This window comes from Portunus trituberculatus, chromosome 38, assembly GCF_017591435.1.
Source record: "Portunus trituberculatus isolate SZX2019 chromosome 38, ASM1759143v1, whole genome shotgun sequence".
NCBI lineage: Eukaryota > Metazoa > Arthropoda > Malacostraca > Decapoda > Portunidae > Portunus > Portunus trituberculatus.
The window spans coordinates 32,899,043-32,925,185 of NC_059292.1; the positions used below are offsets into that span (position 1 = coordinate 32,899,043).

At 38.3% G+C, this 26,143-nt stretch overlaps 1 protein-coding gene across 1 annotated transcript; it reads left to right on the forward strand.

The window, feature by feature from the left end:
* The first annotated feature begins 4,036 nt into the window (after nt 1–4,036).
* On the forward strand, nt 4,037–25,422 carry LOC123514599 (myoneurin-like). Its single transcript, XM_045272567.1, is given in 9 exon segments — nt 4,037–4,135; nt 5,733–5,953; nt 6,902–7,048; nt 7,523–7,682; nt 8,048–8,315; nt 8,698–8,849; nt 9,256–9,386; nt 23,257–24,112; nt 24,115–25,422. Coding segments are annotated over 8 exon segments (2,565 nt in total). The 5' UTR covers nt 4,037–4,135; nt 5,733–5,734; the 3' UTR covers nt 24,747–25,422.
* Nucleotides 25,423–26,143: the final 721 nt, after the last annotated feature.

Genomic DNA, 26,143 nt, shown 5'->3' on the forward strand with positions numbered 1-26,143 from the left:
TTCATGTCACAAGCTGTTCCAGTTTCTGGCACCCCTTGAGAGGATGCTTTGTTGGACGTGTGATGTTCAGCACAGTGGTATGCGTAGTGTCTGGGCTCTTCGGGCATTAAAAGTTTGTGGTATTGTTGTGAAGCTTGTATCTATTGGAAATAGATGTAAAGATTTATACTCATATATATTTGTTTGAAGGTGGATAATATCATAAAGCTTTAAGAATTTGGAGTCTCTGAATAAACTGTTAGTGTGATCATAACGATTTTTTTCAAACATGATGCGTAGGAGTTTCTTGTGTGTCACGAATAAGGACTAATATGTTTTATAGGCGCCTTCCCATATGGCAGAACAATAAAGAAAATGTGGATAAGTTAAAGTGAAATAAATCTGTCGTAAGGAGCTTGTATTCAAGTAATTTCTCAGTTTATATATAACCCCTGTAAATAAAGATACCCTGGATTTTACAGTGTCCATATGTTTTTTTTTTTTTTTTTTTTTTCAATTTGCTATCAATAATAATCCCTGAAAATTTAAATGGTGAAGTTTCAATTAAAGCAATAATATTGATTTTAACTGACACATGTGATGGCTGGCTCAAAAGAGGACTGGAGACCATGAAGCGGGTTTTGTTAGTATTTAGAGTGAGTTTATTTTTATTAATCCAATCAGTAACTTTAGTTAACTCCGCATTCATCGTGAACATGATGCCGTCGAGGTCTTGACCTTGAATGAAAATAGTTGTGTTATCAGCGAATAATAAAGATTTAAGTTTATTACTGATATTGACGATGTCATTAATGTAAATCAGGAAGAGCACAGGGCCAAGAATTGTTCCTTGAGGAACACCACATTTAATAACTTTTAAGAGAGATTGAACATGATTATATGATGTGAATTGTTTCCTGTTGTCAAGATAACTTTCAAACCAATTCAGCGTGGTTTCCCGTATTCCATAGATTGAAAGTTTTTGTAGTAAAATATTGTGAGAAATAGTGTCAAATGCTTTGGTGAGGTCGCAAAAAACAGTCAACTGAAACAACTTATTATCAAGTGCATTGTAAATATTTTGGCAAAGATCAATCAAGCAAGGTTAGTCGAGAAGTTGGAACGAAATCCATACTGTACAGAGATTAACAGAGAGTGTTTCGATAGAAAGTCCATTAGCCTTACAACCATGACTTTCTCGAAGACCTTACTAAAACTTGGTAAAATTACGATGCGTCTATAGTTTTGTGGGAGAGAATTATCGTCTTTTTTTTTTTTTTAACAGGTACAATTCGTGCAATTTTTTTATGATTTGGGAAGGAGCCTTCTTGGAACAATTTATTTATTACTATTTCACTGTAGTCTTTGATCAACTTCATATTGAGATCATTATGACTGGGAGAAGAAACTTTCATATTGGGAATGATGGATTTGATTTCAGCGTGTAGGAGTTGTAGGAGTCAAGTAAAAAGAGAGTTGAGTTGGCTCTGGCATATAGTTGTTGAAAGAATGTTGTGTACTGTCAGTGCTGTTGGCTAATGAACTACCTATAGTACTGAAGTAATCGTTGATATGTGTGGCAACGTTGTAATTTACAGTAACAGTATTGCCATCAAAATTAAAAGTTGATGGTAACTTTGACTTAGGTTTCCAAATAAATTATTAATTATATCCCAGATTTTCTTACTATTACCAGAATTGGCTAAAAGTTTGTTTTTATAGTAGTTTTCTTAAACTGCTTTAATTGTAGCGGTTACTTTATTTGTAAGAGATTTAAAGGTTGTTCCATAGGTGAGAGGCCATTTAGCGTATAACTTCTGTATATTATTACGTTGCCTAATTAACTGTTTAAATGCTGGTGTAATGTATGGTTCATGTAAATGGATTGGTTTAACTTTTCTTGATATTAAAGGAAAAATCTTTATTTTAAATTTCTGTAAATGTAAGAATATATCTGTTGAAAATATCATCTATTGAATAATTCAAAGTGTTTATCTCCCAGTTAAATTGCGACAAATCACTTCTGAAAGCATTAATACTTTCAACACAGAAATTTCTGTGCGTTATAGTTATGGTATTAAAAGTGTTGAAATTATGGTCTAATCTGAATAAACTGTATAGATGGGAAAGTGATCACTAATCGAGTTGAATATAATACCACTTGTTAAATAATTATCAACATCGTTCATCCAGATGTGATCTATAACTGATGCTGAGGTTTTGGTCACACGTGTTGGTTTGGTTATAGTAGAAAAAAATGAAAAACTATGGAACATATTCACCAAATATTGTGCATGTGTTTCTTCGTGATTTAGAATGTTAATGTTAAAATCAAGAGAGAGAGAGAGAGAGAGAGAGAGAGAGAGTGTCAGCCTGCCTGCTTATCTGTCTCCTTACTTTCCTATAATAACACTCATTTAAGTCATGTGTATTTTTTTTTTTTTTTTTCGTGTGTAAAGCAAACGAGAACACAAGGACGAGTTGCATCTTGGGTGCCGACCAGAGGGAAAGTGGTCAATGATTGACTCGGTCAGTCCTGACTGTGTGACATGACATACCTCTCTCTCTCTCTCTCTCTCTCTCTCTCTCTCTCTCTCTCTCTCTCTCTCTCTCTCTCTCTCTCTCTTTATTTTGGGTTACTCCAGTGGTTCTCAACTTTTCTGGTTTGAGGCACCCTCAGCAAGCTCTCCAGAAGTCTCCGGCAGCCTTATTAGGAGATATAAATTCTAATTACAAAAAATTACAAATAATCACAATTTTACAATATTTTTGCAGTTACTATTACTGGAGAAAATCCTTAAATTTAGCTGTCAGTGTTTTTAAGCATTCAGAAACTCATTACAAATACTTCATGATGAATGAATTTTAAAAAGTTTGAAAAAGGCAAACAAATAAACGACTCACGGACTCAGCTAGTTTCAACACATGCCTCCTGCTGCTTTTGCTGTCAGATGGGAAACTGAAGGATGAGAAAATATATATATAGAGAGAGTGGTAACACCTCACACTTGTGTAGCAGCATGGCTGATGATATTTATGAACTATGTGCAATGTGTGTTGACTGGCATTTGTTTATCGAATTGAGAGAGAGAGAGAGAGAGAGAGAGAGAGAGAGAGAGAGAGAGAGAGAATGTGTGTGTGTGTGTGTGTGTGTGTGTGTGTGTGTGTGTGTGTGTGTGTGTGTGTGTGTGTGTGTGTGTGTGTGTGTGTATTTGTGTGTTGGTATTTTTGTCCTGAATTTTGGCGGCACCCTCAGTAAATCTCACGGTACCCTTTGGTCCCGCGGCACACCGGTTGGGAACGGCTGGGTTACTCTGTCATGGCTAGAACGGTGCCTCCTACATGAGGGCTTTGAAGTTGACAATTGACATGCCTTATCTTCAGACAGTTGCCAGAATTCAAACCCGTAAACCTCAGGGCCTCATGACAGAGTAACCTTGGTTGCTTCCCCTTGGAGATGTGTAAGGCGTTTGCGTTACTATTGGTGAGGACCTCAATTCTGAACCTAATGCAGTATCATGTATGTCTGTGTATATGTCAAAGGTATAGCTGAGATCGGCGATAGAAAGCAGAAAGATAAATAAGTAAATAAATAAAACAGGAGTACATATTGCTGGAAGTTATTGAGTTGCCTATGAAAACGTGTAGAAAATTTAAAATATTATAGAAAACTAAAAGTACTGATGGGTATCTATTCTAACTTACTAATGTATCTAAACCAGGTATGTTATATCAGTTGAACTCTAAATTATTAATGTGTTATATTTAGTGAGCCACAGATCTATATTCAACGTGTTCTTGTTTTTTTCTTAATTTGTGTTCCCCTTGAAAAAGAAATACGAAAAAAAGAGAAATATAGGTTAGTAAATTGACAAAGATACTGCATGGAAAAAAAAAAAAAAGTGGACGGTAGCAGGATGTCGGTGCTCAATTCATCCTTTCTAATAATTACTGAATCATTTATTTTCCCCTTTTCTATTCCTTGTCGAAGCAAACATGTTGAATTTCCCGCTGATTAGTAAGAACCAATGAGCCTCGCCGAGTACGTTCCAGCCCTCCAATCAGCGGCAGGAGGCGCCTCAGCCAGCCATCATTGTTTAGTGTTTACACTCCAGCCTGACTTACACCTTTTGATATGTTGCGGACTTATTGCACGGTGAGCTCCTTATTAACACAACTTATCCTAGCACACAAAAGCGAAAAAAGTGTTTCGGTGATTAGTTCAGGGCTCACATGATGTATTTTTCCTTGATTGAAGTGTCCCTTAAAATGTATTCCCTTTGTTGTGGTTTTGCTCGGAAATATGAAATCTTTAGTGGGGACATATATGTTTCCTGCTTTGTATTGATGCCGGATGAGGCTGTCATCATTGTGTGTGTCTTGTGTGATAGGCTGGAATGCTGTGGTGGTTGGGGGCAGCAGTGTACCAGTCTGTATTGCATGAAGGAAAAGTGGTGTGAGATGCAGCTTACCAAAACAGTTACTGGTAAGGAGTTTCTCGACAGTGGAACATAAGTTAGGCAGTGGCGGAGGCGGTCCGTCCCGGTGGACACTTTTGGCTGTCACAGTTGTCAGTTTTACGTTATTAGGCCTATGCATGTTATTCATAATTAATAAGGACTAAGCTCATATTCTTAAACACGTCCTATCGTACTATAGTTTCGTGTTTATTCAATAAAATTTGGTCTGAATAAATAAATAAATATATATATATATATATATATATATATATATATATATATATATATATATATATATATATAAAAGTTTAAAGAGATATTGTGCATTGTAATATTGTATTACTCCTGGGAAGGCCGGCAAATTTGATACGCCACTGAGGTTAGGTTAGATATAAGGAGATGCAGTTTGAATATGTAAATAATTTTGAAATATACAAAACTGGAGCTAGATTTTGCTGCTTTTCATTACAGGTGATGCCTTTTAACATTTGATTATCTGACTTACCTGTACTGAACAACTTTGTGGTCACACTTCCTTCATATATATATCAAAATTTTTGGCAAATTTTTTAAGCATTTTTTTTTCTCAAATGTTTACTTTTTGTTACATGTGTTGCAATATCTCAAGCAGTTCTTTGCATCATAAATTTCTCATTCCAGGAAGCCAAAACAGAATGAAGATTAGTTAATAACTGTGTTAGGAGATACGATTTAAATCTGTAGATAATCATGAGATACCAAAACTATAACAGATTTTCATGTTTTTCATTACAATTTTTCCTTTTACCAGTAGATTCTCTAAGATAATTTCAGTAACTCGATAACTGACCACAACGACAATAGTATCGGGTTATCAGTGGTCCGATAACTATTTTCTCACCTTATCGATTGTTCAGTATCACCCATACTTTTGATTCCAAACTGTAACAATTGATAAATTTTTGTTTTTGAATTTCGAGTATGTTGAAATATTAAACTTTCAAAATCAAATGTAGTTGTTCAACTTAAAATAGTACTTTTCATTAATGAAGAGACATTGAATTTGAAGTTTTCTAAGATAAAATTGAAAATGAGGATTTGGATATATATAGCTTTATTTATTTTTTTTTATTTTTTTTTTATTTTATTTTTTTATTTATTTTTTTTTCAGATACCAATATCACCATCAACTTGAACTTTCCATTTACTTCTCTCTCTCTCTCTCTCTCTCTCTCTCTCTCTCTCTCTCTCTCTCTCTCTCTCTCTCTCTCTCTCTCTCTCTCTCTCTCTCTCTCAATGTATCCTTGCTTTCAGAGATGAGTGATGAGTGCAGGGTGAGTGTGGTGTGTGTTGAAGACCAGGAGAGTGGTAACCCTGCAATTGCCGCTGCTGCTGCCACCACTGATAGAACAACTTTTACCACTGGTGCTACTGTTGCTGCTGGTACTACTACTTTTGTTGCTTGTGTTGCCACTACCAGTGCTGAAGCAGGTGGCAGTAGTGATGCAACCATAGCATCTGTATATGTGTGTCTGGTGAGTACAATATGTAATGGCAATAATTATGATGGTAATAGCAATGATGAAGTTAGGATTTGACCTAGTGTTATTTACACACAGATATGCACACACGCCCAGTAGCTCAGTGGTTAGAGCGCTGGCTTCACAAGCCAGAGGACCGGGGTTCGATTCCCCGGCCAGGTGGAGATATTTGGGTGTGTCTCCTTTCACGTGTAGCCCCTGTTCACCTAGCAGTGAGTAGGTACGGGATGTAAATCAAGGAGTTGTGACCTTGTTGTCCCGGTGTGTGGTGTGTGCTTGGTCTAAGGCCTATCCGAAGATCAGAAATAATGACCTCTGAGCTCGTTCCGTAGGGTAACGTCTGGCTGTCTCGTCAGAGACTGCAGCAGATCAAACAGTGAAGCATGCTCATCATATTAAGAGGTTACAGGCAAAAAATGTACTAAGAGAAGACAATATGAAGAGGTGTACTGTATAGCCCAGTAGGAAGTATGAAAACTTTAAAAAGACAAGGTACATGGATAATATAAGAAAGCAAGAGATATGAACCTGACTCAGTCAAGTAAACATTCAAATTGGTAATTATAAGTACATAAATATGCATCAAAAATTAAAATCAAAGAACAAAGGAACAAATCTGACAACTTTTTGCCATTTATTTATTTATTTATTTATCTTTTTTTTTTTTTTTTTTTTTTTTTTAATATAGCAAACTGTACCATCCACTCAATTTTAAAGAGAGACACAAAGAACAAATAGGAAGAGAAAGATGGAGATCCTCAGGTCCCCACCACACCACACAAACACACCTTGACACATCTAGTACTTCACATAAAACACACACTGACACCTTGCATCTTTCACCCACCACAAGAAAGAAGAAAAACCTCAAATAAATAACCATACTACACATAAATATATCTTAACACATATAGCACACTGCATCTGTCACTCTCCTTAAAGGTGTGTGACAAACATGTGAAGGAGGCACCAGCGTCACACATCCAGCAGCTCCTCCATGGCTCAGGTTCCTCCACATCTCACCCACTGCAGGCCCCACTGGCCCCCCTGCTGGAGGAGGCCATCAAGACACCCTTGCAGGAGCTTGAGGTGAGAGTGGGGTATGATACTGTTGCTGTTTACTATTTTGTCTTGCTATTTTTATTTATTATTTTAAAATGAAAACTAATCTATGCAACATTCCTAGGAACTCAAAACATTTAACATCTGTTAAAAAGGGTTCTTCTATTAGTAAAGAACGTATTCTGATTTTTTTTTTTTTTTTTTTTTTTTTTTTTATGAAAGATTTTCGTCTAAATTTACAGATAATTCAGTAAGTATTTGGAGAAGAATATTGATATAAGAATTATATATTAGTTGAATAATTGTGTTTTTAAGCATCTTCATTTTATCTTAAAATGAAAAATGCTGCATTCCTTTTAACTCTAAAACATTGTATAACTGTTAATAATGTTTATATATATATATATATATATATATATATATATATATATATATATATATATATATATAACATATTTTAATTATCAGAGAAAAAATATGTGAAATGAAAAATATCTTCAGATAGAGTCACATCGCCTGTGTCGGCGTTGCTTCCGCCTGCTGGAGGAGCTGGACGGACTGAGGCAGAGGTCTGAGGTGATCAAAAACTCCCTCTCAAGCTGGTACAACAAGTCCCTGCTAAGACGTCTGAACCTACAAAATGCTGAGGATGTCATTCTAAGTATGTGTATGTGTATGTATTTAACTGCATGTCATTTAACTACAGCACTGTGATATTGTTATATGAATAGTCCACGTTTTACCAAAAACATGCTATACAAAACAATAGTGGAAGAAATTCAATTATGCTAGATAGACCTGTGAAAATAATTCTAAAGATTGCTCAAGTAATGGTACAGCGCCACCTTTATGTACTGTCTCTTTGTTTACTTTATTCATCACTCTCCCATCATTCACATCAATATTTACACAGGATCCAATAGTGCATAGCACTCAGTACTTTTTCTTTCGTGTATTACATGTACATGATTATAGTACAACCTTACCTGTACACATTGGTCTCTCATTATCCATGTCTCCACTCAGAATCTGTGGAACCTGAAAGTGGAAGCTCAGCAACAAACAGCCAAATCAAGAATGTTGCTGAACCAAGCATCTGTCTTAAGGAGGAGGCGATGTCAGATGAAGATACGGAAAATGTGTTCCGATTCAAGGAAGAAGAGGAGGAGGAAGAGTTGAGGCCGGAGGACCAGGGTATCCGGCCTGACGACCCAGAGTTCAATCCAGCCTATGATAATGCCTGGCTAGTGGGCTGGGGCAGTAGAGGGCGAGGCAGGGGCCGTGGCCGGGCAAGGTGAGTTTGCAGGTCCACTGTGTTTACCTGGTTGTGTCGGTTTGGCTTGACTTTACATCTATTTACATTGGCAGCATTTTAACTGGTTGTACTTACTCAAGTGCATTCATCTAGTTGCAGATACAGGCTTTTTGTTAAATTGTTGTGATTTCTGCCTCCCTTTCAACTGTTACTTAGTCTTTGTCATGCTGGATGTTCCTTACAGGTACCACCTCAACTAATTAATATAATAGTTATGTATGTGTTTTGCCAACTTTTGTTTCCTCTCTCTCTCTCTCTCTCTCTCTCTCTCTCTCTCTCTCTCTCTCTCTCTCTCTCTCTCTCTCTCTCTCTCTCTCTCTCTCTCTCAACTAGTAATATAATTTTTGTCATCTGGCCACAGAGGAAGGGGTCGTGGAAGAGGCAGGGGAAGGAGAAAGGGAAGGGGCAGAGGTCCTGGAAGGCCACCAAAAAATGCCAAAGATGTTTTACCACAGGCTGTGGCAGGAGAGTCACTTGGAGAGAAGTTGGGTGAACTGGTAACAAAGATGTTAGGTGAGTATATGTGGCTTTACTGTACTGTACTTGCAGATGAATATAGTTGTAGTAGTAATAATACTTTTACCTTTAAATTTTTATTATCCTTAGTTATCATCTGTGTGATTATTTTTGGCTGACATTACCACAAGGAGGAAAGCCAAGACTTATGGTAATGATGGTAGTTTTCTATTAGCTATAACATCATTACTAAGGAACTTTTTACATTATAATAATGAATGCACTACATTTTATTTTATTCTCTCTCTCTCTCTCTCTCTCTCTCTCTCTCTCTCTCTCTCTCTCTCTCTCTCTCTCTCTCTCTCTCTCTCTCTCTCTCTCTCTCTCTCTCTACTGAAATTATCAATGGTAAAATTAGTAACTGACAGTGGTGATGATCAGAGTAACATTTCTATCCCAATAGAGGGAGAAGAGGAAGAGGAGGAAAATGAACAAGTGTCTTCTAGAAGAGAAGATGTACATGAGATCAAGAATGAACAAGAGGAGAGAAAGGACAAGGATGACCAGGAGGATAGTGAAGAAATTCCTTCTAAAGTAAGTTGATCAATCTAACAATCAGTATTCAGTCACTGCAGTAAAGAGACAAAAGCACCACATTAAGAATGAGTTTTGTACACTTGATACCCATGAAATTGACAGAAAGAGCCAGATAATTTTAAAAAATAAACAATTCCTATTTTGTCATATGTGATTATGTTTGCCTGATCTCCATTTTTTTCATGATATTGATCTGCAAAACCTCACCGTCATTCTCTCAGGACAAGGATTTTGGAACTTTCTTTATTTTCAGTACAAATTTAATGTTAACCTCTTCAGTACCATGATGCATTTTCACATTTATTCTGCTTACTGTTTGGTGGTTCTATACGGCTTCAGAAACTCATGTTGGGATCAAAATATTGAAGACTGGCCATTACTATTTTGACCTCCATATACCCTTCCTAATGTAAATAAAATAGTCTAATCATTCACAAATCTCAAGGTAAAAATGTGTCCCAGTATTGACAGGGTTAAATACATATGAATTGTATTTAACAAATTATTTGGCTATGTAAAGCCTTAGAATGGAAGTGACTAGATTCATTCAGTGCTCTTTGCCCAGATTGTTTATTATCACCTGTGAAAATGCTTTGTGGTGTGTGTGCCAGCTCCAGGTAAGGTGATGGCTGTAGAGTATTAGGTGGTGTACTTGGTTCATGTTAACCATTTGATGTCTCTCCTTGGTATTTTCCATTAAGGTGCTTTGTCTTTACCTTTCACAGTAGTGCACTCACATACATAAAATTATTGAGATTTCTCTATTTTTAGACTTCTACCTTGCAACTTATTGTTGTTGTATATATCACAAAGAGCAAGCAAGCATTGGTGATGGTCTTGGTTATGAAGAGGGATTCCTAGTCGTACTTGGCCACACCTGCTGTGTGTACAATAGGCAGTTGGTGGTGGAGGTGATGTAAAGGAATATTGTGGTGGTTGTAGCTTAGTGGAGTCTCCTTGTTTCAGGGGGTGACGATGGCAGCAGTCAGGGAGGGGGGTCAAGGGGAGGAGGGTGATGTGCCACAGTGGTGCCAGTGGTGTGGTGTCATATCAGCATCACCACATGAAGCAGCCCTCCACACTGCTGCCCACACCTGCCCCCAATGTGGCCTGGTGGTGACGCGCCCTAGTGCCCTGCCCCGTCATCTACAGGTGGTGCATGGAGTGGGGCAGAGTGGAGCGAAACACTGCCACACCTGTAGTAAGTGTGGCCGGCAATATGCATCAGCTGGCGGTTTACATAATCACTTTTTGGCAGCCCATTCTGGTCGTGTGTACAAATGTGGCCAATGTGACCGAATATTTAGTCATCCACGGAACTTAGCCAGCCACCAGGTGCGGCACAAAGACCGTCAGGTGTGCTGTCCACGCTGCCCTGCCAAATTTTTCTTGCGTGAGGAGCTACACAAGCACCTCAATCAGGTACACCGTCGCTGCCGTCCATACACGTGTCATGTTTGCAGTCGGTCTTTCTGTCAGCGTTCTGTTTTGCAACATCACCGTACTATTCATGCTACTCACAGCCATGCTAGACTTGAAATACACCCTCCCACCTCTCCTCCAGCCCTTCAGTCAGACAGGATGGTAGTGAACAGTAACTTAGACACAATTCATTCTTCTACTGTACATCAAGTACACCCTTCCAGTTCACTTCCAACTCACTCATCTAGTTTAAACTCAACATATCCCACTAGCAGTTTACACTTGACACACCCTTCCAGTTTACACCATTTGCAACTTTCAGGTTTATATTCCACACCGTCCAACAGCTTGCAGCCCAGCATCACCTTAAATAGCATTAAAGTACAAAAGATAAAGGTGGAAAAGGCCTCACAGGGTGTCCCCCAGCCCTCACCCTCCTCCCATGTCCCTTACCCACCTTTTGACTTATTTGAGGAGGTGCTGGATCTTGAAAGGGACACAAGTGAGGCTGGGGACTTAGGAGACGATAGGCAGATACTCTTAGTAAAAGGGGATTGTGAAGAAGGTGTGGAAAGTGCTACATTAATTCTTGAAAGAGGATCAGATGTTGCCTTAAGACTTGAAGGAGAGAGTGATGGTACTCTAAAACTTGAAAGTGGATCTGATACTACCCTAAGACTTGAGGGTGATCTGATGCTATCCTAAGATTTGAAAGAGGATCTAATGATACTTAAAGATGTGAAGGGGATCTGATCCTACTCCTAGACTGGAAAGAGATGTGATGCTGCTCAAAATTTGAAGGGGATCAATGTCACCCAAAGACTTGAAGGAGATATAATGACACTGCTCTCTCAGACCAAGTCTAAGAGATTGTAGGTGAACTCTCTTCCAATGCTGGAAGTTATGATAAAACTGTTCTTAAATTTTCACCCAAGATCCAGTCATGGTGTGGGTACAGCTGTGCCAATTTTCTTAAGTGTGTTGGTGTTGTTGGAGTAGAAACAACTTGGATCTGCTCCTGGTGTTTTATTGATAATTACATGCTTACTGAAGCTTGGAGGCTTGGTAGCTGGTAGTGGCCGTTTTGAAATTTTGGGTAGCGGGCGGCCGTGATGAGGAATTAGAGTCTAGACCACTGGAGTCAGACGATGCAGAAGTAGGACTGGCTGTGCAAGGACCACAACAATGGGTCACAGCACTGCAGGAAGACAAGGGCCAGCCAGAACAAGGCAAGCGAGATGCCAGGCGAAGCGTGAGTCTCTCCCCAAGCTGTGTTAAGAGCGGACTGGGTGCGCAGAGGGCTTTCGGAACACCCACCGCCGTACACAGAGTAACAATACTCCGCGTAAGAAAGTAGTGTCTTATCATATTGCTCGACCATGCTAACGAAGGTGTCCTCACTGAGCATTCTAGTCAATACATAAGCACTTCAAAAGACAATAATAATAATAATAATAAGATATCTCATACAATGCACGGAGCAAAATAAATATCACATAAGTGTGGGAACAATTAAGAAAATATAGTTAGTTCGCAGATGAACAGCAATAACATGATATTGTAATTATAACATGGCTAAATATATGAATTTGATGCAATTTTAAAAGTAAGATACTTTATTGATCAAAGATTTACACAGTTGTGGTAATGACAGATAAATATAAAGAACAATGTTACATAAGGCGTTTTCAGTAGCGTCACCGCAAGGCCAAACATGTTTGAGTTCACACTGAACAGGACAGTGCTGAGGACACCGTCGGTGGTGCCAGATGACTCTGTCATTGTGATCTCAATCCCTGGGAGAAGTTATCGTACACATCAGTCGTCTGAGCCAGCACTGTGATCAAGACATAAACACAGCAGCATAGTGGAAGAGTTTGGAGATTTATTCCTTGATGGGGAGTATTATAGGTCACCAGTGTTTCATCATTTGTATATGCCGAGGGCCAAGCAGCGCATTACTCATCAAAAACAACAGGTCTTCAGTCCTGGAAGTGGTTTGATCTATGCGGGCTTGTTTTGAAGGTTTTCCATTGTAGATGTATGGCTACGGTTTTCTGATGCCTATATAATTGAATTACATCAATAATTAGCAGATAATCTATTTTTACCATCATTCATTACTTTATGATATAAGGATTTGCAAAAATATTATCATTTTTTCACCTAATAATAGAAAAGTAACTCCATTATTGTATCGAAGTCACGACTAGAAGTATGGAATCAGACAACACCCACAACAAGGATGGATAGATGCGACATGTCACCAGCTACCACCAGCTCCTTAATTTATTTCACGCTATATTTTTTATATCGGTTCTCTTCAGTATGCCGCACAATATGTAAACGTTAATCTACATCTACAGTACCCACTTCTATGGCCTAACATACGTCTAACTATTCAGTTTAATTCAAAATGTAACTCCTTCTTGATCTCATTCCATGAGGTTGATGGGGTTGCTCCACGCTGATTGGCTAAAAAAGCGTTTGCCAAACGAGAGTAAACGCTTTGGAAAGGCTATACATATGTGTAAAAATGTGTTACATATGTTGAATAAAATGTATGTCATATGTATTGTTTCTTACATGTAATACATGTGATAATTCTTCAATATATATATATATATAGATATAGATATAGATATAGATATAGTGCAATTGAGCATAAGTGAAAATCATGAAAAGATGAAAATGTAAACAAAAAACAAACAAACACTCAACTATAAATATCATAAATCATCTACATACCATGAGTTGAGTACGTAGCTAATTCAACTCGGATAGAGCAGATAACAATGCATGACAGAAGAGGTCTTGCTAAAGCAAAATGCAATGAATGTGATATTAGTATTAAAGTTACATACATATAATAAATAGAACTGACACTAGCAAAAAAAAAATATGTAGGTAGGGACAATGCCAAAATGTTAGTAAATTTAGTAATAAAAAAGTAAAATGGAATGTAAAAAAAAATGAGACTGTAAATGGGACCCCCACTAAACACACGATTTACCCTAGGGTCCACGCCTGTGTGCTAAGGCCTGACAAGCATGAAACATGTCTTCTGATAAATCAGCAAATTTACAGTAAAAAAAAATATTACCTACATTACATTAATCCCTCCCCATGTGTCATGTGGGGACAGCACATAAAAATATAATATAATACAATGCAATACAACATGATATAATTTAGGAAGTACACTTCACACACCTGTACGTGTCCGCAAATTGTAAGGACATAAGGTAACAACAGGTGAAGACTCAGAAGTGAATGTTGTAGAAGACTGTGTAGTCTGTAAAGGCATGTGTGTAGAAGTGGAAGAAGAAGGTGACAGTGAAACATTACTCTTCTTCAAACGATCAACATGAACTATCTCAGAAATGTTAGATTCTGGGCAAAGAATTTTAAATTTGTTGCCATGCAAACGTTCAACAAAACGGTAAGGATCTGTAAACTTTGGTTTGAGTTTTGATTGACGTTCAGGAGTAGATTTATAAACAATGTCATTAACTTTGACACTGGATCATTTCAGTATGAGACGCTTGAAGATTACGTCGTACAGACTCATGAATAATCTGAAAAGCTTTTAATTGTTTTTTTTGCATAATCGTCTAAAGAGTAAACTGGTATACACGAGGCTGAAGCAATAGATCATAAGGTAAACGTTTCTCTGAGCCATAAATGATATAATGAGGCGTTTTACCTGTAGAAGCATTAATTGATCCATTAATAGAGGCAGCAACATGTGGAAGCCAATCCTGCCAGGAATCGTTAAGTTGACTTACTACATGATGAAGGACGTCTAGAATTTTTTTGTTTGCACGTTCCACTATACCATTAGAGGCTGGATGCTGTACAGAGACAAAAGTCTGTGTTATGTTATATTGTTTACAAATGTTTTGCAAAATTTCATTTTTTAATTATGTCCCATTATCACTGAGCAAAACAGTTGGCGTAGTATATGGACATAAAAGATGTGTTACTAAAGCGTGAGCAATAGCATTAGAAGACTTGTTCTGCAAAGGAGCTAACACAACAAAGTGGCTGAAGTAATCTACACAGACAAGGACGTAAGAAGAACCTTGTCGACTGCATGGTAGCTGCAATAAGTCAATAGCAACAGTATCAAAAGGACCTGCTGGTGTAGGATACTCAAGAATGGGCACTGTACTAGTGTTACCTTTATGCTGTGCACAAGAAACACATTGAGATACATGAGTAGTGATGTCGACACATTTTAGGCCAATAATATTTAAGGCGAGCCATAGCAAGAGTTTTATCTCTACCTGAATGACCTGCTTGTATCATGAACAAAAGGCAAAACTGTAGGGACAAGAGATTCAGGAATGACAATTTGTTGTACTTCACGGTCATAAACTTGTACTGTACGCGTGAGAATGTCATTATGAATATCAAACTCTTTTAAATGAAATAGGTAATTTGGGCAAATTTGTTTCATCACCAGATTCTAGTGTGTAAATGACTTTACTCCAAATGGGGTCATTACGTTGAGCTAACGTTAAGTCCTGGTGAGAAAAATTATGAACATGTGTCACTGCAGCAATAGCAACGTTACGTGAAAGAGCATCTGCAACTAGATTAGCACGTCCAGGTAGATACTTAATCTCTGCTTGAAACTGCTCAACTGTTAGGAACCATCTGGTAAGTCGACCTGTAAGGTTCTTTCCTGAGAAAAGTTGAGTGACAGCAGAATGATCAGTATAGACAGTGACTGGATAGTTGTAAATAATATCACGAAAATGCTTGAGAGCCCACACTACAGCGAGTGCTTCCATGTGAGTTACAGAATAATGAGACTCTGCTGTGTTGAGAACACGACTAGCAAAAGCAATAACATGTGGGTGTTGACCCTTAACTTGTTGCATCAAGACAGCTCCTAAAGCAAATGATGATAAGTCGGTACAAATTGTGAAAGGTAAGGAGTAGTCAGGAAATGCTAGAACAGGAGGCTGTGTTAAACAAGTCTTAAGTTGATCAAAGCTTTGCTGTTGTTCTGAAGTCCACTGAAAAGGTACATTTTTCTTTTTAAGCTTGTTCAAAGGGTGAGCAATAGATGCAAAGTTCCTGATGAATGCACAGTAGTAACCGGCAAGACCTAGAAATGAACTAACTTGTGCTGTAGTAGTAGGTAGTAGGAAGTTTTGAATAGCTTTAACTTCATCTGAGGTTGTATGAATTCCTTGGCAATCCACAACATGTCCTAAAAATTCAATGCGTGATCTAAAAAATATGACAATTAGGCAAATTAAGCTTAAGGCCAGCTGTTGTGAATTTTTGAAAAAACTTGAGTTAACTTCTGCAAATGAGTGTCAGTATCTTTAGAGACAAGAATAAGATCATCCATGTACACAAATAAACCATTACCAATGAGACCATGGAACATAGAATTGACTAGTCTCTGACAAGTCAGAGGAGAATTACGTAAACCCATTAGACAGCGTAGCCATTCATAGTGGCCTGTAGGAGTAGAGAAAGCTGTAACAGGACGACTTTTCTGATAAAGGAATCTGCCAAAATGCTGATTTAATGTCAAGGGTTGAAAATACTGTATTCCCACTGCCAATGTTCTGTAAAAGCTCAGAAAGAACTGGTAAGGGATAATGATCTGGTTTTGTCACTGTGTTAACTTTTCTAAAGTCAATGACAACACAATAAGAGTTGTCTTTTTTCTTTACAAGGAGTAAGGGTGAGTTCCAAGGAGAATAAGACTCCTGTATAATGCCTTCTTGTAGCATGTTTTGAACTAGCTCATCAGCAATCTGTCGCTGAGAATGAGGTAACCGATATGACTGCACGTACACTGGACGTGTGTCAGGTTTTAAATCAATGTGGTGCTCAACTCTATTGGTAACACCAAGAGGCTCACCAGGAAGAGCAAAAGCTTCCCTGTGGGTCACAAGTAAGTCAAGTCCATGACTTGTACATGAGGCTCAAGCTGAGAATCAATTTCTTCAGGAGAACTTTGAGTAGAAGACTGTGAAGACACAGCTGCTACACATGTCGTGAAATCCTGCAATGAATCTGAATCAATAACTGTAAATGAACCCAAGTGAAGTCCATCTCTAAGGGTGATAGAAGAGCCAGTAAGGTTTGTGACTAAGGCAGAAGTAACATTACCTTTGCGTATAGACGACAAGGTCCCTTCTACTGCAAGATGCTTCACATTTGAAGTGTCAGGGTGCGATAACACAAAGGAACCAAAAGGGGCATCCTTGACACGCACTGATATAACGCAAGCACTTGTAAGGCCTACATATCGGTCACCAATAACAACAGTTGCACTCATGCTAGGTGCGGATACAGAACACTTCGAGTCAACTGCATTAGCAGCTGGAACAGTTAGGTGCCTCGTCAAGGAAGACTCTTTGACCCTCGGCAAAGGTGACTGTTCAAAGTGTGCACGTTTGGAGGTGACTGTTAAAATAGATTTAGGATTGGATGTAGCATAGAAAAGTTCATCCTTATAAGAAAGTGCCTGATGTTTAGGATGAAGAGAAATATCATTTTCTGCAAGTGCATCAAAGCCAAAAAAAGAACATCACACTGCAAGAAAAAATTTGAAACCATGTGAAAGTTTGCAAAAAAAGTAGTCATGAGGGTGAAAAGAAACAGGTAAGAGAATACTTCCTGGAATGTGTAAAGAAGAACCTTCAACACCTTTGAAGATGCATTGACATGTTTAAAAAGAAAGCTGATATAACTGAAACAATTTAAGATATGCACTTTCAGTGATTAGGCTAACATCAGTACCTGTGTCCATACAGAGAATGGTGTACTGTAGGTATAGCATTGAAAATTCTGATGGTGAGAAACAGTAGTTATTAAAGAAGGAACACATGGTGATACTGTGTTAGGTTGTGTAGCTAGTCCTTTGCTTTGTGAAAGGCAGCCTGTTGAAAAGTTGACTGTGGTGTGACAGTTTGTTCATTTTGGAGTCTAAGTATAGTTCTACACTCCACAGTAGAATGGGTACAACTGCCATGGATCATACAATAGTAAGGTGGAGGCAACAACGCTGGTTTAGTGGTATCAGAGTGACTACCACGCGACCAAGACCTATAACGCTGTGGTTTTGGATCTCTAGACAACTGCCTTGAGCGAGTGTCATGGTCACTGCGTGATGCTGACTTCACTGATGAAGCTGTGTTGTTATACTGAGCATTAGCTTTTTCGTGACGTTGTTTTAGAAAACAACGTTGTAGTATGTGTCCAGTTTTATGACAATACTGGCATACAACAGGGTTAGTCTTCTGCTTAATTGATTCCTTAGGTGTAACACCTGAACTAGCAGAAGTAGAATCAGAAGTAGCCGCAACGTACGCTGGACGATGGCTATGCAGTTTTACTGCTAACTTAGTGGAAAAGTCCAAAAGACTTTCACCTTTTGTGTACTGAAGGGTAGAGGCAATGTGACGTTCCTCTGGATTCAGCAATTGTATGTAATATTGAAACTCCATTATAAGATGAAAAGATTCCTCATCTAAGGTACCATTTTGTAACCAAGAAGAAGCTTTAAGGGAAGAAACAGCTTGGTTAGCTAACTGTGCAGAACGAGCCTGTGCCCTCCTATAATCTGTATTACCAAAGTGGTGTAACATTGTCTGTGCAGCATCAAATGCCCATTGAAAATTATCTTTTGGCTGTGGTACACCAAAGATCTGCAAAAAGTTTACTTTAAACTGGTTATAATCATAGTTTAGAACTTTAGGGTCAAATGCTATAGCAGTCATAAGGTCACTAGCCAATGATCCAGGGACAAGATGAGAACGTACAAAGCTAATTTTGTTAGCTCCTGAGTGAATTTGAGAGTTACTAAGAACATCCTCACTTAGCTGTAAAATTTGAGCCGGAGAATATGTGTCAGTATCTTCTCCACTGAATTTCTGAATGAAAGAGTCATGTTGTAGAAGTTTAATAGCTGGTGATGCTACAGATGTAAGAGGTAGTGTGACATTTGTAGGGGATGCAGTCACAGTAGGAGTAAAAGTATTAGTAGCAGACATAGTAAGAGTTATAGTAGTTGAAGCAACAGGATCAGACATTATGACAAACTGTTGATGATAAGATTTACCACTATGTAAAAGCATACACAAAAAATATTATATATAGTTACCACTCGAAGAGAAATTGTGTTTGGCCACGTATAGATGTACTGTGTGTACATGTAGGTAAACAATGACAACAACTTGAGTCACAGACAGGTTAGACAAGCACACTCAAAATACAGGTTTGCTAAACACTCACTCTGTGAAAATTAACACTAGTACAAAAGTACTTAACAAGACCATAAGTGTATCAGGAGAAAAAATGAAATAAGATGAAATTATACTAAGTACATTTTCAAAATAATCAAGAGATATAATAATGATAATTTACACCATAAAATTAATAAAGTGCTGTATTAACCCCTTCCTCGGCAGAAACGAGTATACTCGTTCCGTTTTCAGTCGTCGACAAGTATACTCATCTAAAATTTGACCTTCAAAAACCAGCTACAGACATATATATTCGTTTTCACCAAATGTTCCGTTTTTCAGTTGTCGACGAGTATACTAGTCTAAAACTTGACCTTCAAAAACCAGCCACAGACGTATATACTCGTCGATTCTGGGCCTTTCTAACCCATTCTACGTGTGAAACGAGTATTCTCGTCAAATTGTACACCTGACAGAGACGACAGGGAGGAGCGGTGGGATTTCAAGAACGCTCTTACTAGACTTGCTCCGGCAACCACTGTCGTCACATGGGTGTTGTTTTCATCCACATTACCACTCATTTTTTTTACCCTTTTCAAATAATTTACACCCCAAATGTCTAGTTCTGAGGAAGATAGCAAATATGAACCTTCCCTCAGAAGCTTGAATACTTCTGATGACACTGCCAGTTCATCAGACAATGAATATTTCTCGACAAGTGAGGAGGAAGAGGAGAAGGAGGGAGGTGAGGGGACAGCTTGGAGTTTATAGGAAGACGAGTTAACTCGTATATGTCTACAAAGGTATTTTCAAAATAAAAAGTTAACCACAAAAATTTGGAAAAACAGTAATTACAAGCTGTTTTCATAATCAGCATGAAAAATACTATATGGAACCAAAATAAGAAAAAAAATTAGTTTGAAAAAGAAACGTTTTTAACTAAAAAATTGTTGCGGAAGGGGTTAATTACGTTAATATAACTATAAATAAGAATGTAATGAAATAATTATGAAAAGTTGACAATTAAAATAATTATGGTAAGTGCACAATAAAAGAAAACATGAACATAGGAGTTACCCCTAAAATATGACACAAACAGAACTGCGTGTCAGGGCAAAGTCACGGAAAATAAATAAATAATGATATATGCACATGTAATAAAGAATCACACCATATAATGTACACCAAAACATTAATACATGCACAATAATGTAATAGCAGTCAGCACTGACAAAAAGATAATGTATAGGTGTGTACTCACTGAAAAAAATATGTATACTAGCAAAAAATAAGTATTTGGTACCTTAGCCAAGATAAACAAATATGGCGTCTGCTCAGAGCCAATCAGAAAGCTCCTATGTCATAGCGACCAATCACAACACTCGACATCACTAGGGGCCAATCAGAGCACTGTGTTCAAAGGAGAAGACAATATGGTGGGTCATTTGTGCGGGCACGCCAACTTACTCATACACACAAAAATTTATAGAAAAATAACCATTAGACTTAGAAAGTCTTACTCACGACAGGTGACACTTATTAAGTAGCAGAGATGTGTTGAGTAGTCCTCAGCTCCACTAAAACTCCTTAGGGCTGCAGAAAACTGCCAGCAACAGATAGCCAGGGTAGTTGGTTGGGGCAAGGTGGAGGCACAGCGACGATCACAGGGATGTAGATGGCACCAGAAAGTACTGCTGGTGGTCACCGCTGTCACCATCAATACGTGCTGGTGTTTTTGGAGTAGAAACAACTTGGGTCTTCTCCTGAAAAAAATATGTGTATACTAGCAAAACATAAGTATTTGGTACCTTAGCCAAGAAAAACAAATATGGCGTCTGCTCAGAGCCAATCAGGAAGCTCCTTTGTCATAGCGACCAATCACAACATTCGACATCACTAGGGGCCAATCAGAGCACTGTGTTCAAAGGAGAAGACAATATGGCAGGTCATTTGTGCGGGCACGCCAACTTACTCATACACAAAAAAATTTATAGAAAAATAACCTTTAAACTTAGAAAGTCTTACTCACGACAGGTGACACTTATTAAGTAGCAGAGATGTGTTGAGTAGTCCTCAGCTCCACTAAAACTCCTTAGGGCTGCAGAAAACTGGCCAGCAACAGATAGCCAGGGTAGTTGGTTGGGGCAAGGTGGAGGCACAGCGACGATCACGGGGATGTAGATGGCACCAGAAAGTACTGCTGGCGGTCACCGCTGTCACCATCAATACGTGCTGGTGTTGCTGGAGTAGAAACAACTTGGGTCTACTCCTGGTATTTTATTGATAATTACATGCTTACTGAAGCTTGGAAGCTTGGTAGCTGGTAGTGGCCATGGTGAAACTTTGGGTAGCGGGCGGCCGTGATGAGGAATTAGAGTCTAGACCACTGGAGTCAGACGGTGCAGAAGTAGGACTGGCTGTGTAAGGACCACAGCAATGGGTCACAGCACTGCAGGAAGACAAGGGCCAGCCAGAACAAGGCAAGCGAGATGCCAGGCGAAGCGTGAGTCTCTCCCCAAGCTGTGTTAGGAGCGGACTGGGTGCGCGGAGGGCTTTGGGAACACCCACCGCCGTACACAGAGTAACAATACTCCGCGTAAGAAAGTAGTGTCTATCGTACCAAATCTAAGAGATTGTAGGTGAACTCTTTTCCAATGCTGGAAGTTATGATAAAACTATTCTTAAATTTTCACCCAAGATCCAGTCATGGTGTGGGTACAGCTGTGCCAATTTTCTTAAAGACTACAATCTAAAATTCTTATGATGTATATAAAAGGAATGACAAATAAGATAATTAAATATTTAATATACAGTCATTATCACTAGTAAAAAAACTGGGCAAGTTTTCTTTACTTCTTTATACATAAATATACATGCAATTCACCTAAGTTTTGGACAAACACACAGTTAAGATTTTCCTGTTCAATCTAATAAATGGATGAAAAAAACTAGAATGGCTTCCCAATGTATGGAAGTGATGTTAGCTGTCTGTACAGCAAGTAGTTTCTTAAGATCTGTTTGCTTCATAAAGCCTTTTAGGTCATCCACTCCTTGCTTCTGTTATTCATGTACTGTTTCTATTTCATTATTGCACTGCTTCTCCAGCCCTTTTCTCAACATAGAAATTTTGAATTATGCTTGTCAAAATTAGTGATGAGCCGAAATTGAATTTTCATACCTCATTTTCTGCGCTTGTCTGTGGTCAGGAATATGGAACCCACTTGTTAGTCGCCAAGTCAACTTTTAAGATTCTTAGGAAGACTGAGACAGGTGCCACAGGTTCCCAACCTCATTCATCCCAGTGATCAAGACTCCAAGGTTAGAGTCACTTCAGGGCAGGCTGGGTTAATTATGGTTTCTGTCCTACTGACTCACCTCAGGTCTGCTGGAGGAGTTGCATCAGCCTTAAGCTGGTTTCACATCTCCTTAGGACTGTGTGAAGGGATAGAATTTGGTGCAAAAGAGTACAAAAAAAATCATCCTTACTTTTATATTTGTAGTATTTGATTATTTTATCAAAAATATTATATTTTTTTATATTATACTATATTTTTACTGTCCTTACTATTATATATTATTGTAATTTCATACTATAAGGCATTGTATTACTTGGTCTACCTGCCTAATAGTGCCTGAAAGGGAAATGATTGTCTTCCTAAAACATTTTTTTTATTGTAGGAAAGAACTTTTAGTCCTTTTGTTGGGACGTTTTTAGTCATTGACAAGATGCATATGCAAGTGATGTTCAGGCCAAGTCATTCAGGTTGTGTAGGTCCCTGCCTCAGTGGATATATTCTACAAATTTAATTCTTTTGTTGTTGCTTTGTATCAAGGTGGTGGTGTGGCTTTTGTTCTAGCAACACTTGTATGCACTACCTGAGAAATCTTGTGTGGAAGATCTGTCCCGATGGTGGTGGTTGTGGTATGAGGGCAGTATCTGAGTTGCTACTATTTGCTACATTATATATATATGTTCAGGCTGTGTGGTCCTGCAGCTGTGTCTACATAGCCTGTATATGCACACAACTAGGTCTTGGCTTCCCTGTCTTTCCCTATCTTCTCTTGATGGAGAAGATGAATGATTTACAGCCCTGTAACAACAGAATTACATGGCATTGTGTGGCAGGAGTATCATTGGTGGTGGTGGTAGTCAATAGAATGGAGTTTGGCTTAGTGGTCTGTTAATTATGTTTAGTTCATGCATTGAGTAATGTGTTGTGTTACAGGCCCTGCAGGTGTCTCGGCCGAGGGGGCCTGGCAAGAGAGTGCCTGTCCTCTCTGAAAAGATGCGCCTTAGTTTGGCTGAGATCTCAAAGAGAAACCGTACAGCTACTCCTGACAGCTCATGTACTGCCAGGAGGATCACACCCCCAGGGGAAGAGGAGGAGGAGGGCAAGCCACAGCCCAAGAGACAATACCGTAAGCGTCCCCGCATCATCCACTTGTGTAAGTTCTGCATGAAGGTGTGCCCAACGGGGGAACAACTTAAGGAACACCAGCGCTCACACCGTACCATCGAGTGCCAGTTCTGTGGCAAGGTACTAGCAAGAATTGGTGCCTGGGAGAACCACCTACGTGACTTCCATAATGTTGAGATACAGGTGCCTGGCAGTGAGGATGCCCTGGGCCGTCCTAGAGAAGAAGTGACTTGCAGAGAGTGTGGCAAACATTTCTCTTCTAAATCAGCCCTGGCATACCATGCCAAGCTGCATGCTGGCAATACCTATGCATGTGACCACTGTGGCAAAGTTTTCCATCACCCCAGCAACCTGCGCACTCATCGCTTGCGCCACGAGGCAAAGAGCCATGCATGTTCCAAGTGTGGGAAACGCTTCCACACTAACTTTGCTTTACTGATGCACGACAATCAGACACATCGCCTTGCCCGCTCCTGGCGGTGCAGCCTCTGCTCTAAGGCCTTCACTCGCTGTGCTGCCTTCAGGGAACATGTACGCATACACACTGGGGAGAAACCCTTTGAGTGTAGTGCATGTGGCGTGCGTTTCAGGAAGATTCACCACTTGAAAGCACATGCTCGCCAACATGGCCCCAGGGCAGGTCGTGGTGGCCCTTTGCGCTGCCCCTCTGCCCTGATGCACTTTTCCTGCACCGTCTATCTTATGAAAGACACAGAAAATACAAACACCCAGAAATGACCCGTGGGGTGCCTCTGCTAGCTTCACCCAACCCTGACACACCAGACACAGACTCGGGGTTACAACGACAGTATGTGTTGGCTGAGGGACGGGGCGACACAACAGCTAATGAAGAATACCTAGTAGGAGTGGAAGGTATACAAATGGTACAAGTGGATGATGGAGGGATGGGTCTGGGTGGACAGGGTGGCCAGTGCATTATTGTTCTCTCTGAGGCCGACTCTGATGTTAGAACAGGTGAGCCATCTTTACACCACAGCACCACCACCACCTCCACCACTACTACCACCACCACCACCACCACCACCACCACCACTACTACCACCACAATGGAGTTACTTCTAAAGCAGGAAGTAGAGGAGGAGGATGAATACAGAGACAGGATAGGTGGACATTTCCCATCAACCGAATTAGTATCAGTGCCTGAACACATACAGCTAGAAGGGTCTATTACCCCTAACCACCTTCAGCAACTATCAGTGGCTGGACTAGAAAGTGGACAGTTCCAGGTGGAACTAGATGGAGAAACCTTTGACGTCTATACAGTGCCATCAGAGTAGTGTCAGATCGTTAATGCATATGAATCTCAATATACAAGTGGGTTATGCTCTTTGACTTGTCATGAATGAAAGCATGTAATTCAGGAACAACTGTAGATTTTTATATTGGATATTTTCAAGTGATTTTCATTTATTAACTCATTTCTATTAACAAATGAATTTTTTTGCATTGAGGTCAGGGTAAAAGGCAAATTTATTTCATTTGTGTAAAAGTAAATTCTTGTCAAAAATTTTTTAAATGAAATTGATCTGTAAAGCTTACAATCCTTCTGTGGGGGTTATTCCTGTGATGTGTCCTTCCTTAGTTAAGTTATTGATACTTAGATGCCATATATCCATAATGGAGTGGCTGCGATAAGATTCTCTATAGAAATTGGGATTGTTATTGTGACAACAGAAAGTTCAGGTAAGAGGGAGCTTCATCATGGTTTAATTAATGACTGGTTGGGTGAAGGGGATTTTCTGGTGTAAATCTTTCCCTCATAAGCTGCATTGTCCTGTTGTCAACAAAAGCAGCTGTGACAAATGTTATTTCTCTCTTAAACGCAATATTTACTAATCATGAAACCATATGCACTTGTTCAGGATATGCTTTTTAATATGAAAATAAAGATCTCTGTTTATAAAATTTTCACCTTTTTTTAGAAATAAATACTTATATTTATGCAAAGATTAAGAAAAAAATTGATTTATAAAGTTTCATATAAGTTTATTAGCTATAACCTGTGTTAGTTTCTTCATCTAGAATTCATCATTCCATCACTGTATTCCTCTACCATTCATAAACATTCCTTTCTCCTCCTCCTCTTCCATGCACAATTTTTTCACTCTTCTATGTAAATACTGACATATAATGGTGTGAATTAATATATATATATATATATATATATATATATATATATATATATATATATATATATATATATATTCATTGTAAATCCTGACATATAATGGTGTGAATTAACAATATATATATATATATATATATATATATATATATATATATATATATATATATATATATATATATATATATATATATATATATATATATATATATATATATATATATATATATATATATATATATATATATATATTTCATTGTAAATCCTGACATATAATGGTGTGAATTAACAATATATATATATATATATATATATATATATATATATATATATATATATATATATATATATATATATATATATATATATATATATATATATATATTTCATTGTAAATCCTGACATATAATGGTGTGAATTAACAATATATATATATATATATATATATATATATATATATATATATATATATATATATATATATATATATATATTTCTATATAAATACTGACATATAATGGTGTGAATTAACAATATATATATATATAT